A 15,269-nucleotide genomic window follows, 5' to 3' on the forward strand; every position below is an offset into this window, starting at 1 on the left:
AATAGTCTATATTGAATAGGGCAGCTAGATAGCACAGTGGATAGAGCACTGGGCCTGGAGTCAGGAAGACTCCTCTTCCTGAGTTCAAATCTGGCCTAAGACACTTGCTATCTGTGTGGCCCTGGGCAAGTCACTTAACTCTGTTTGCCTTAATTTCCTCATCTGAAAAATGAGCTGGAGGTGGAAATGGCAAACCAACCACTCTAGCATCTCTGCCACGAAAACCCCAAAGAAGTCACAAAGAGCCCCACATGACTGAAAAACAACTAATCAACAAACTGATGTTGAAAGTGCTATGGAGAGGCAAGCAAGTCAATATTCTTGCTAGTGAAGCTGAAATGGTTCAGCCTTTCTGGAAAATAATTTGTAAAAATGTGAGAAAAATTACTAAACCATTAATGCTTTTCTGACTCAACAGTTCCACTACCGAAATCTTCAAAGAGACCCAAATAGAGGGAAAGGTGTCATATACATCAAAATACTTACAGCAGCATTTTTGTGGTAACAAAATACTAGAGACTATATGAGTACCCATCCACTGGAAAATGGCTGAACAAATAATGATGTAGGAATATAATGGAATATTATTGCAACACATGAAACAACTAATATGAGCAATTCAGAGAAACAAATGAGAGCTTGTAGAAACTTATACAGAACAAAGTAAGCACAAGCAAGAGAACAGTACTCACAATGACCAAAATAATGTTAATAAAAACAACACTAAAAGGCAACTGAACTCAGATTAATTGTAATGGCCACTCTTACACCTGGGAGTATGATGATGAAACACCCTTCCCTCCTGACATGGAATGCAGCATGCACTATCAGAAAAAATGGTTACATCAGCTGGTTTTACCTAAGTGTCTTTCTTTGTTATAAGGGAGGGTTGAATGGGGGAGAGTGTGTTTAAGGAAAGATGACTGTGGTATGAAAAAAAGAGGCAACAATAGAACTTTTAAAAAAACAATCTATATTTCTTCTAAAAAGACCAGACTGATTTACCTCAAAGTCTTTCACCTTTTCCATTGTTATCAAACGCCTTGCTGTATGACTGGAAAGCCTCTGCTCACAGTTGCTAATGAGTTTCAGGCAGGGGTGGCGTGGTATTATCTCCTCCATGTATCTGGAAAGAATAAAGCCACTGAAATGAGCTTAGGAACATGCCCCACACTGAAAAATAGGGATTATTCATCTGTACTTATTTTACACACTCCCACCACAGCCTATACTACTTTACCTTAGGAAAGCAGTATATGCTAATGGCTTTCAAAATTCATGACAAAAATATACATATTTACTTAAAATATTTACCTAAAATAACAGCATTAATAATAATAATACAGAACATAAACTCAAAGAAAACTTATTTGCGGTATAGAAAGAAAATATACAAGTACTATAAGATACTCATTGAACCAGAAATATGTTAGTAGCTTCTTTATTACAATTTACCTAAAATGGGAAAATGCTTTCAAAAAATTTTAGTCCAGACAATGAGCAAAATATAACTAGCCTCTCAGTAATACTCTCTCAGTTCTTGAAAAGCACTAGATTGTGAGATAGAAGATCAATGTCTTGACCCTACTGTTACATTAACAGCCAAAACTTGGTAAGTTGCTTAAAAGAAACTTCTATGAAATAAAGGCAAGATGAACTAGATGATGATTAAGATTCTTTCTAGTTCTAAGATTCTATGGTGCCTTCTTATATGAACCCTTGGCTTCACTAAATGTTAAGTTGCCTTATATATTCTTATTTTAAAACTTTAACTAGAAATCAGGATTCAACAATACAAAATATACCAAGAATAGTACTAAGACACCAAGTCCACCTAAATAAAAAGAACAGATGTTCTCAGGGTATTTTTAGTTAAGTTGTGCTTAAGCATAAATTTTAAACTACTTAAGTCTCCAAAATTAACTATTTCAAAGTCACTTTGCTGAAACCTATTTCTTCCCTTGCAAAATAATCTTTTAGAGATAGCACAGTATATCTAACTCCAAACTGGTCATCTTTGGATAAGGTTTACAAGAAAACTATTATATCCTTCAATAATTTGAATAAATAAATTCAAAAAAATCTAGGTAAAGGAATAGAGATATAGAATCAGACATGATTTTATACTTCAGATACAGCCATTATCTTGATTTGTATTACATAGTTATACATATTTGTCATAAAGGATGATGTTTACTTGGTGCGAAAAAGGATGATACATTAGTGGGCAATGAAAGCTATGAAGGCAAAAGAGCTTCAATAAAACACCTTTAAAATTACACAGAGGGTGGGGCAGCTAGGTGGTGCAATGGATAAAGCACTGGCCCTGAAGTCAAGAGGACCTGAGTTCCAATCTGGCCTCAGATACTTGACACTTACTAGCTGTGTGACCCTGGGCAAGTCAATTAACCCCAACTGCCTAGCCCCCCCAAAAAAAAAACTACACAGAGGATAGAGTGGATAAGTGCAGAAGGGGTCAAAAGTAGAACAATTTGTTACTACCTGGTTAAACATATACTAAAAAAAAAAAAGAAAGAAACGTGGTAGAAGTTCACAGTTTTCATGTTCACCCTCTTCCTTCTTCATTTCTTGAGATGTTTGTGATTGTCCATGATTGTTAAAATCACAATAAAAAGACTACAATAAAATATAAATTTTAAAAATTTTATAGCACTATTTTTTGTGGTTGCAAAGAAAGAGAAGCAAAGTAGATGTCCATCAATACAGGAACAGTTAAATAAAATGTGGACTATGAATGGAATGGAATATTACTGCATTGTAAAAACCTATGAGAATATGAAGAGAAGTATAGGAAGACATAAACTGACACAACACTAAGTAATCTATCTACATCAGGAAAACAATTTGTTGTTGTATATATACACCTCTGTGTATATAGATATTTATGTGTATGTGTGTATAGATATAGATAGATATATAAATTTTTATATATAGATATACACAAACACATACATAGAGATACACTGACTTATGTACGTATTGGGTGAGTGGTTTTGTTTTTGCCTCATATCCACAGTATTTAGCACAGTGCTTTCACATAAAAGGAGCTTAATAAATGATTGTTGACTTGGATTGTTAAATTCATGTATTCTGTGTTTTATCTCCATTCTCATACTGTCCCTGTCCATCTTTAAGTCTTTCATCAGAGAGATGACTGAAATCTACCTCATATTTCAAGGCTCAACTGGCAGATCATTTGAATTGTGATCTTTGAAAAAACTTGGAACGGGAGAAGCACTGTGGGATCAGAGAAGGGCATTATTTTCAAATAAGAAAACAACATGGATTCTGCAGATTAGAGGCCATTCAGCATGACCTTACTTTTTAGCAAAACTCTAGACTTTTTAAAAAAAATGGTTAGTGGACACCTCAAAAAGGAAACACTGATCACAAAGGTTCAGCATGGCTTCCTCAAGAGTAGGCCAGACTGAAAGTCTGGGAAGAGGGTGGAAGTGGAGATACAGGATTTGGATATAGGTAATAAGTAAAGCTAAAAGAGCCGATGAAATCATCAAGAGAATATACAAAGAGGGGAAAAAAGAAGACAATGAAGAAGGCGGCCTTTAGTTATACATATTTAGAAAGGGACACCTTGTCAAAAATTATTAAACTAAGAAGTCTGCAGACAAAAATATCCAATATAACAACCTTTACTATCTGTGAAATACTATAAACAATTAAGACAGCCTCTAGCTTTACTTTTGCAAAGGTGAAAAAACTAGCATAAGGATTCTAAACTACTGCTTTACCAGACAAAATTTCAAGCACAATTAAATGCTGGAAAATAAACCATGGAAATGCAGGGCCATATATTTATTGCTAAAATTTATCCTACAGAAAAAAAAACTATATGGATAAAAACTACAGAAAAAGACATCTAATTCCCTGTTAAAACTCAGTTTGCCTAAGCCAGAAGGAAAACACTTCCACATACATATGTGCCAATAAACTCCTTCTCTGACAGATGGTATATGTACAAATCCACCTGTCACTTCAGACATCAGCAGACCCCAAGAACTGATCTTGGTCTTGAGTCTCTTTGTGTTGCTTATTAGCTACCCAGATACATACTCAGAATAATAAGATCAGTCTGGACAAGGAAGTCTGTGTTCTCGTTAGCTATTATATCAGAAGCCAAAGCAAAAATAACTTTCAATAACCTAACCCACTCTAAAAAATTCATTAATCTCAATGCATGTTGCTTCTAATATGTAATGGGCTTCCTATTATTCCAGCAAAAGCAGACTCCATGCCACTGCTCTTTAAAACATTGTTTATGATCATGACTATGAGAGGCATAATATGTGGCATAGCAAAAAGGGCAATGGACATAGGGTCAGAAAAACTGAGTTTTATTCCCTCCCCCTCTCCCAACTACACACTTACTAGCTGTACGGCCACAAGGTAATGAGTTATCGTCTCAGAGCTAAGTTTCTATATCTGCCAAACAGAGCTAAAAATATTTGCATACCTGCCTCACAATGGATTGTTGTGGGAAAAGCACTTTGGAAATATTATAGCACCATATAAATGTAAGTGCACAAGTTTGACAGCTAAAGAATTACAACAATTCTAAAATGATAATTATTTCTAGTTCACTTTGAAAAAAAAATTTCTTTGGTGCCTCAGATTGATGATGAAAGATGATTTTCATTACTTATACACTTTATTACCTCTAATCATTAACCTACATATTTTTCTACAAAGTATGATTATTTATAAAAGCAAGGAAAACCCCTAGAACACTGGGAGAATCCCAAGTACAAAAATCCTGGCAGAATACATACAAAAGTTGAACAGATAAAAAGGCACAGATACACATATCGGCAAGATGACAGATCCATCTGAGTATAACTAAACCTGTGCCAATGACAAAGTACATAACTAGGGCTTTCACAAATAAAACTTCCATTTCAGTTTTACCTTTTTTTTCCCAAAAAGCTTTAATGCACTCATGATGATGACTAACCAAGATTCTGAGAATACTAGCTAAAGAATTCTGCCAGACCACTACTGATCTGTACCTTTGTAAAGTAATTGACAAGTGGGCTTTGGTTAAATAAGAAATTAGACCTCTGGTACAAAGTAAAGTGAAAAGCGCCCAAGAGTCAATGTTTTAATTAGCCTTCAGTGGATACCCAGGGACCTTCCCAAGGGTCTCTGGAATGAAAATGACCCAAAAGAGTGGGAAGTAAAGAACACCAGCAGTAACAAAGAGGCACTAAGTGTCTCTGGACCTCTAGCAGTAGGATACAAGCTCCGTGATGATGCTGTTGGATCCGCCGAACCTAGCACAACATCTTGCATATCACAGGCACTTAAATGTGTGTAGAGCTGAATAGCTACAAACAAACATGCCTATGCAAGTGTAGGCTTTCCATGTGAAATTACTTTGGAATTGATATTTTGTTTTTACATTACAAATATTTACAGATTACTCTCACTTCGGAGAGATCTCTTATAGCAAAGTAAAACAGTTAAGTAAAACTAATAACATGATGACTTTATCTAAAAGTACACACATTTCCCATCTGTAGCACCTGCTCCATTTTTTCTTAATTAACTAAAATCTATTTTCTCTCCCTCTCATCCTTCACCTAACATTAGGAGGTAAAAAAAAAAAGAAAAAAGAAAAAAATTCTTATAACAAATATGCACTGTTAAGCAAAACAAGATGTCTCAATGTCTGTAAAAAAAAGTGTATATATTTATGTGTGTGTATATATATACATACACACATATATACATACATACATACACACATATATCTAGTTATGCCCTTCAATCAGTTACTTCTCTATAATAGATAGCATGTTCTATCATCAGTCCTCTGGAATCATGAATGGTAATTGTACTGACCATAATTCTTACAGCTTTCAAAAACATTTGTTTTTACAATGTGTTGCTATTGTATAAATTGTTCTCCTAGTTCTACTCCTTCCATTCTTCATCAGTTTATAAAAGTCCTCAAAATGGTTCATTAAAAATTGAGGGAAGCCACAGAAGGATGGGGAAAGGAGCAAGGGAGAAGGAAAATGAGAGAGAAGAAAGAAGGGAAGGGAGGAAGGAAGAAAGTGTGAAAGGGAAGAAGGGAGGAGTAAAGCCAAAGAAGATGGAAGAAAGCAATGAAAATCAGCAACACTATCAGAAAACAGCAGATTCTAAAAGCAAGAAAGATAAGAACAGAGACTAGAAAAATTAAGAAACAAAGAAACAATTAAGAAAAGTAAGAAGAAAGTAGCCTAGATCAGTAGCGGAGCTAGTGATAGTGATTAAAAGTGGTGACAGAGGCAATGAGCAGCAGACACTCTGAACCTGGAGAAGGAAGCCTCCTAAGACACAGAAGCTACAGAAGATCTGTGGTTTGCAAATGGCATCAGCAAACACCTCAAAACGATAGCTTTCAAGGTCAAGAAAACCTCTACTTTGTGTGTATCTGGGGAGAGGAGAAATGAGTACCAGAGCAAATAGTTTCTTATACCTTACTGGCCCCTAAAGCTACAGAAAAGGAATACCAAATGGTACATAATTCAGCAGCTAGAGTATGAATATACCGTATAAACAATATAGTGACATAATAGGTCATTCAAGTCTATCCCATATCATTTATAGATGCATATATAGCTAGGGTTACAGCACAGTACAATAACAATGTTGATTTGGAGCCATCAAAAAAAGCTAAATTAGGTATGTATATTTTGAGGGTTATACATTATAGTTCATCCTACAAAACTTCTCTCGGCTACTTAAAGAAACTCAGGCATCCAGAATAATTCCCTCTCTGAGAGTTTCAGACAGATAAGAATTTATTATTATTAATTAGTAGTTTCTCCAACAAACAAATCCCTGAGAAATAAAGTACAATATCCATTTGCCTCCTGAGGAAGTACACACAAATATAAAATGTGAACCCGAGTATGTCTCTTACAATAAAAAATTATAATTTGGAAAGTTCTAGGTTTCCTTGATAAACTAAAGCTGCACTGTACAATATGTAGTAAGATGAGTTTTTCTTTTAGCTAAAGTATTGAGAGTAATATATGTTAACTTAAGAAATCCTATACTGAGTCAGAGCAATCATCTATCCACTCCAATATGTTCTCTGATGGAGGCACTAAGGATGCCGGTTGCCTTGTATGATGTCACCTCCAAACAATGTAAAGTAATCCAAACATCCCTAGCATTCTTTAACTTTTCATGGTTCTATCATCCAGAAATTTATCAAACAGCTGTCAAAATTTTTATAATTTCAGCCTAGAATATTTCTTAGGATAATGAATTCTATCTGTCACCCACTCTGTGAAGCAGCATTATCCGTTTTATTTGCCCCCTCTAACTCCTCCTATACTCCAGTCTCTGAGGAAGAGTAGCCCCTCTTCTCTCCAAGACCAAGCTATCTACAGGTACCCTTGATCTCATCCCCTCCTATCTTTTTCAGGAGATTTCCCCCATCATTATCTTGTTTCTTTTTAATCTTTAATCTCCCTCTATAAAATAATTCTTTTCCTGATGCCTATAAATATACCTTAATCTGTACTGTCTGTTTCAACCATTTTCCTTGGAAAAAGCCATCTGCCCTGTTTCTCCTCTTCCTCTCCTCTCGCTCTCTTCTACACCCTCTTCAATCTGGCATCTGACCTCAGCACTCAACTGAAACTTTTCTCTCTAAAAGTACTGATGATTTTTTGATTGTGAGATCTAATGTCCTTTTCTCAACCCTCATTCTTTTTACCACTCTACAACATTTGACACTGTTGACTATCCTCTCTTCCTAGATACTCTGTCCTGGACCCTCTTCTCTTTGCTCTCAATATCCTTTGACTTACGGGTCTCCTCAGCTCTGATGGGCTCAAGTATCATCTCAATTCTGAAGATTCCAAGATCCATACATTGAACCATCATGTCTCAGACAACCATGGATGCCTGAGAGGAATCTCAAACTCAGCATATTCAAAACAGTACTCATTACTTTTCTCCAAAAGCTTAGCCTTCTTAGAATTTTCATATTACTGTTGAGGCACCACCATCTTTCTAGTCACTCAGGTTCGCAGCCTCAGTGTCATCCTTGACTCTTCACTCTCATTTACTCCACATATACAATGAGTTGCCTAATCTTGTCACTTCTATCTCCACGTTTCTCGTATACATCTTCTCTCCACTCAGACCACTACCACTCCAGTTCAGGCCCTCATCACTTTTGGACTAAACAAAACAATAGGCTCCATATTGGCCTACCTGTCCAAGTGTCTCCCCACTCCAATCCATCCAACATACAGCTGCCAAAGTGATTTTCCTAAAGGGCAGGTCTGACCGTGTCACTCCCCTACTCAAGAAACTCCGATGACTCCTTGTTACCTGAAGGATCAAATACAAACTCCCATTTGTCATTTAAAGCTCTTCACAACCTGGCCCCTTCCTACCTTTCCAGTCTTCTCATACATTATTACCCCTCCTGATTTCCTTAAAAACTCAGCTCAAGATCCACCTTTTGCTGAAGGCCATTCCTGGACCCCTAATTGCTAGCGCCTCCTCTATAAGGTATCTACTTTGTATAAATCTTAGATATGTCTATAGATACACATGTTGTCTCCCCGTTAGGATGTGATCCCTAAAAGGGCAAATCTTCACTTCTGTCTTTGTCCCCAACACTTAGCACAGTATCCAGCATACAGCTGGGGCCTTATAAATGCTTGTTGATTACTTAATTTGTTAAAATTACTCTTTCAAATCCCAAATTCTAGTATTCTGAAATTTTCACCTTCTGCCCTTCTATCCCTCAGTTTTTCAGAGACTGAACCCTACTTTTTTTGTTTCTTCTTATATGAAAGCACCTTCCTCCTTGGGTTCCCCAACTCTGTACCTTTCCAGCCCCATTTCATTAGGTGTAGCAAAAAGAAACTTAATTAGTATTCTAATAAATTCCTATAACTCTTATTCAAAGACTTAATTGTGGACTAGAGCACACATCCCTTAAAACTCTAGTTTTTAAGTAATATTAAAGAATAAACTGAGTAACAAAAGTAAGCCAAAAAAAACCCCAAAAACAAAAACAAAGGATCTCAGGATTTACAAAAGAAAACAAAACTTACATAATAAATACTATGTTCACATCATTAATATCTTTAAAAAGCTAATATAAAATAAAGAAGTCTAGTGAAGAAATTAAAATACTAATTGACAAGTACCACAAGCAAAGTATGAGGAAATAAATAATCATAATTTTTAGCTTAAAGCATTCTGAGTATGATGGAATATTACATGCTAACCAGAACTACCAAGAAAAAAATGTTAAGAGTACTGGCTATGGGCTATAGGAAGAGAAGGCAATGAGAGCAACCCATCTGTTGCAGCTTCTCCTCCAATGATAACATTCAGCCTAACTGCTCACATTTACCTGGCAATTTAAATTTCCTTACTTCATACCTCCACATTCATTGCCACAGTGCTTTGTTTTATGCTCCAGAATCTTACCTGCTTTTAGAAAAAATAACAAGCTTTATCCTAATAAGTAATTAATAGGGTAATTCTGTCAGTATCTCCTAAGGCTCCAGACCCTCTTCTCTTTGTTCTCTACACTTTATGACTTGGTGATCTCATCAACTCTGTGTATCCCTGCTCTGGGCCATGTAATTATTTTTCTTTTCAAAAAGACTTCCTTTGTGGGGCAATTAGGTGGTAGAGTGGACAGAGCACTGGCCCTGGAGTCAGGAGGACCTGAGTTCAAATCCTGCCTCAGACACATAACACTTACTAGCTGTGTGACCCTCTGCAAGTCACTTAACCCTAACTGCCTTGCCAAAAAAAAAAGACCTCATTTGGGGATATAGCCAATATTGAGGTCAATTTATGTATGCAAATTGATTAGATAGGCAGGATCCAAAAATAAAAATGTCCGAAGAGCCTAAAATTAAGAGAAGCTACAGTGTGTTACATGAGGCTAAGCTTTGCATAACAAAGCATTCATTCAACAAATATTTATCAAGTCTAAATAAACAAAAAGCTAGAGAGACAAGGGCCAAATAAACAAGACTGTGCTGTGTATAGAAACTAAAGACTTTCACTCCACTTGAAATACCAAGCCTCTTACTCCAGACACAACTAAAATTAAGAAAAAAAGTCAAAAATACAAGATAATCTAAGAACATAGACATACCAGAAACAGAATAAAAAGATAAAGTTATCCAAAAGATACATACTCTGGTGTATACACTGGCAGCCAATAGACTAGTCTTCCACCAAGTACAAGAGTTTCTGCGGCGAAATTTAGAAGGTCTATAAACATATCACTCAGATGATAGTTGAAAGAAACAGGGATGTGGCTTTCTGGGCTAAACAAAAAATACCAAAATAATATGTTTAGTGAAAGACTGTAAAGATTTTTTTAAAGATAAAGTTAAATAAAGAAAAGCAACAAGCATCCCAAAGTTGGAAGAGCTTAAATTTTAACACATATATAGTTACCTAAAGTTTACTTACCATTTTTCTATTCCTTTTGGTATTTCTTTCTGTGAACCCGTTTTTCTAGTAGATTCTCTGATACCATAGGGAGCTAAGCAGAAAACACAAGTAACACTGATAGCCAAAATTCATCCTTATAATTTCAAAAAATATACCTACATTAAAATAATAATGTCTGGGCAATTTTTCTACACTCTTGTTAGCAGCCGTAATTCATTTAAATGACTAACATTTATTAAACTTCTGTTATATAGAAGATACTGCTTGATAACTGGGAATACCTAGATAAAAAAGGCCTTTGTCCTTGCTCTTAAGAAGCTTACATTTTATTGAGAGGTGGGGAAGGTGGGGGGGGAAGAGTGGGTAGTATTATAGCACAGACATAAGTAAATATAATAAAACAGAACAGTTATGGAAAAAGAGAAATCACTATAATGTTTTCTGGGAACATGTAAGAGAAAACATTTCCAGTAAGAAAACTAAAGGAATGAAAACAACATACAAGGTGGCCAATGAATGAAGACTTGATAGATACCTCATTGAAAAGGCAAATCTGATTCATTAACTATAACAGTGAAGAATAACACCACTTTCATAACATGGGAAAATTGATTTCCATCTGGAAGCATGTATTAAGAATCTACTATGTGTCAGGCAATGTATTAGCTTTTGGGCGTACAAAGAGAAGCAAAACAGACTCTGAGCTCAAGAAGTTTACATTCTATGGAGGTAAACAACTTGCACGTTAAGTATATACAAAATAAACAGAAGGAGGTTGGGAGGGGGTAGCACTAACCACTGGAAGATCAGGAAAATACTACTGCAGGAAGTGACGTTTGAGAAGGAAACTAGGGATTTTGAGAAACAGAAGTGAGGAAGGAATGCATTCCAGTAAAGGGAGACAGCATGTACAAATACATGAAGACATAATGAATAAAGGAAACAGCATTTATTAAGCACTTACTATGAGCCAAGTGCTGTATTAAGTACTAGAAGATGCAGTGATGTGTTAAGGAATAGCAGCAAGGTCATTTTGCCCTGCCTGAAGTGATGCTTAATAAGGATCAGGAGGTAGATTGGAAACAGTTTAAATGCCAAGAGAGGAGCCTGTAATAGGAAATATGATAGGGAATAACTGGAGTTTCCTGAATAGAGAAGTGATATGCTTACAACTGTGCTTTAGAAATATCACTTTGCAATTACGTGGAAGACAGATTGGAGAGGAGAGGCTTAAGGCAAGGAGACTAATTGGAAGATTATGAAAATAGTCCAGGAAAAAGGTGATAAGTAGGCAAGATAAATGGAAAGAAGGGAAAAAGAAAAGGAAAGAATGTACGAAATGTCATGGAGGTAGAATCAACCTAATCTGTAACTGCTGGGGTATGTGAAGAGAGGGACAGTGAAGAGCTGGAGATAACTGAGGGGTTGTAAACACTGGGTGAATGGAAGGGCAGGGCTTTCCTGGATAGAAACTGGAAAGTTCAGAAGAGGTGGGTTTGAGCGGTGGGAAAGGTAATGAGTTCTGTTTTGAACATGTGTGGTACTAAACAGAGTACTAAACTTGGAGTCAGGGACTTCATATCCTACCTCAGACACTTATTAGCTGTATGACCATGAGCAAGTCACCTCTGCGAGCCTCAGCTTCCTCATATGTAAAATGGGAATAACAGCACCTGCCTCCCAGTGTTGATGTGAGAATCAAATGAGATATATGTAAATACTTAATATAGTGCCTGGCACACAGCAGGTATTTAATAAATGTTTATTTCCTTCCTTCCTACATCAAGGGAAGGCCTTTGTGAAGACCAAATGAGATAACATTTAAAGTACTTTGCAAACCTTAAAGCACCATATAAGTGCTGGCTATTATATAAATGCTAGTTATCATTGATACACTTATGGGTCAGCCAGTTCAAAACATCCACTAAGCAGTGGGTTATGCAGGATTAGAATCCAGGAAAGAGACTAGGAGGAAAGGAAGAATCAAGAGAAAAATGCCCATCAGCATCTATGGTTTAATGGAAAGAAAACTGCATTTGGAGTTAGGAGAGGCGGGTTCTTTTCCTGGTTTTGCTACTTATTACATATTCGTAAGAAAGTCACTTAAATTCACTCATCCTCTCTTTCCTCATCTTTAAACTGGAATTAATTATATAAGCCCTAACAACTTTGCAGGATTATTGTGAAGACCAAAAGTACTAACAAGATGTAAACTGCTTTATAATAATAAAAATTTACTATGTTCTTCTATGTTCCAAGCACTCTGCTATGTGCTAAGGATACAAAGATCAAAACAAAACAAAACAAAAATTCTTCACCTTCTAGAAACCTGCATCCAAATGGAGGATACCACATATAAATAGATAAGTAAATACAATGTAATTTTGTTTGTTTGTTTGTTTGTTTGTTTGCTTTTAGGCAACTGGGGTTAAGTGACTTGCCCAGAGTCACACAGCTAGTAAGTGTCAAGTGTTTGGTCTGAGGCCGCATTTGAACTCAGGTCCTCCTGACTTCAGGGCTGGTGCTCTACCCACTGTGCCACCTAGCTGCCCCAATACAATGTAATTTAAGGAGTGGGAGAACATTAACCACACAGGGGACCAGCAAAAGCTCCCCAAAAGAGTTGCGTCATATATAATAAGTACTTTTTTTTTACCTTGCAAATATTTATTCTCTTACACATCAATCTCTTCAGGCTTTTTTCCCATTTAGTTTATTTCTTCTTTTGTTTTTAATATAACATTTTTATTGCTGTCTTTGTTTTCACATAGTCTACATTTACCCTTGTATCCTCCCTCTGCCTAGGATTATTATTATTACTAAAGTAGTATTATCAAATTATTTATGGGAATTCAGTTTTCCTCTACTTGCATAGCATAAGATAGCCTGTGAACTTTGTTTAGGTAACAATAAGTGCTACAAAAATACAAAGACTTCTATTTAGACAAACGTGCAATATTTGCATGTTGTCTTATTAAAAATCTCAGGTTATAATTGTAAATACTAAACATCTTGCTTCCAGTTTTTTTTCTGAAGACAACTGAATTATCCTAACCACATGTGTAAAGCCAAAAAGAAATCAGGCTAAGGGAAACTAAGAAATTAGAAACTAAACCATGAATCATGCTGTTAAATACTGCAATCCTCTTCAATCAACTACTTGTGCTACTTCCATATTTTTTTCCCTTATTACTAAATGAAGAAGTTTTGTAGAAATACCACTGATAAGCTGTGTTCCCTGGTAAATGTTTTCCCCAATACATAAAGCTACTTTGCATAATTCTAATTGTATGCCTACGATGGTATAGAAAGATACTTACGATCAGTGATAATTGCATCAAAAAACAATCCCTTCCTCCAGGAAGGCTTAGATGCATCTGCAACAAGGACATCAAGGTAGTATTTCTCTAAGCCATATTGGCGAAGATTTGCCTTAATATTTTCATCTGGACCTCTCCATTTCTGATTTTTCCTACTAGCCTTTCCTAATGAATAAAAGGAATGGAAGGAGAGAGAATATCATGTGTGACATATCAGTATTAGCCAAATCATTTCTTTTCCTTATCATGTAACTCGTAGCAGCACTTTTAACTCTTTGTTCCTCAAAGAAAAGCTACTGATAATTTCATTTACATCTTATTTATCCAAGTAAACAGTTACTTTCACTCAACTCATTATGAAACTACTTCACTACAATAAGATACATTATACATTGGGCTCTTGCAATGATTCTATCCTTACGCAACAAAATACAGGGCCTATTTTCATGAAAAACTGCCCTCCCAGATATTTTTCATGCATTAGGAACTAAATCACCTTGGATAAAGGATAAAACAGGCCAACCTTTAAAATTAATTCTACCTTTTAACACAGTAGTACACTATAGAATAAAGACACACTATAATTTTTTAGAAAAAAATTTTAAAGAACTTTTGGGAAATTTTTCCTAAAGGAGATATACCTATTATATGAAACAATCAGAAAATGATAATTCACTTGAACACTGTATTCAGTATTTCAAGAATCTATAATTTCATTAGCATGGATATCCCCTCCACCAACACTACTACTATGACTAGTCTTCCAGAGTTACTGTGGCCTCTTTTTGTAGTAGCAAAGAACTGGGAACAAAGGAGATGACTATCAACTCAGGAAGGGCTGAACAAATTATGGTATATGAATGTAATGGAATGCTATTGTGACATTAGAAAAGATGAAAGGGATATGTCAGAGAAACCTGGAAGGACTCATATGAACTGACACAGAATGAAGTCAACAGAACCAGGAGAACAACTTAGACAATAATGGTAACATATTAAAGACAAATAATTTTAAAAACTTAAGAACTCTGATTAATGGTATGACCAAAAACAATTCCAGAGGACCACTGAAGAACAGCACTACCTACCTCATGACAGAAAGATAATGAATGTAAGAGGCAGAATAAAATATACATTTCTTGAAATGGCCTTGAAAGGTAAGAATCTATTTGCTTAATTATGCATATTTGTTAAAGGGTTTTGTTTTTCTTTTCTTTTTTTTCCCAATGTGGGGAGAGGTAGTGAGGAAGAACAGGAAACTAATGCTTGTTAACTGAAAAATTAAATTGAAATTACAATAAAAAGGACTTTTGCTATAGCCAGAAAACTCATTACTCGAAGAACAACCTGGTAATAAGCCTCTTTGAACTTAGCAAGACTGATCCTCAGACAAAAGATATGCTATCCGAGGCAGGTAGATAGCATAGTGGATACAGCATTGGCCCTAGAGTCAGGAGGTCCTGAGTTCAA

General features: G+C 35.8%; 1 protein-coding gene across 2 annotated transcripts in view; it reads right to left on the reverse strand.

Moving 5' to 3' along the window:
• Positions 1-15,269, reverse strand: part of TRMT11 (tRNA methyltransferase 11) — a 60,927-nt gene that overhangs the window by 17,580 nt on the left and 28,078 nt on the right. The window contains exons 9-13 of one of the 2 annotated variants that reach the window (XR_002324671.2): positions 13,800-13,964; positions 10,498-10,570; positions 10,218-10,349; positions 8,257-8,376; positions 1,039-1,126 (exon numbers count right to left, since the gene is read on the reverse strand). Coding sequence is in view for 1 of the 2 variants with exons in the window: in XM_020986988.2 (XP_020842647.1) it covers positions 1,006-1,126; positions 10,218-10,349; positions 10,498-10,570; positions 13,800-13,964 (491 nt within the window). In the remaining variant the exon portion in view is untranslated. Of the gene's footprint in view, positions 1-1,005; positions 1,127-8,256; positions 8,377-10,217; positions 10,350-10,497; positions 10,571-13,799; positions 13,965-15,269 lie in introns of those variants that run through there. The other variant, XM_020986988.2, reaches the window with a different exon arrangement.

This window comes from Phascolarctos cinereus, unplaced genomic scaffold, assembly GCF_003287225.1.
Source record: "Phascolarctos cinereus isolate Bilbo 61053 unplaced genomic scaffold, phaCin_HiC Scaffold_5;HRSCAF=322, whole genome shotgun sequence".
In the NCBI taxonomy this organism is placed as follows: Eukaryota; Metazoa; Chordata; class Mammalia; order Diprotodontia; family Phascolarctidae; genus Phascolarctos; species Phascolarctos cinereus.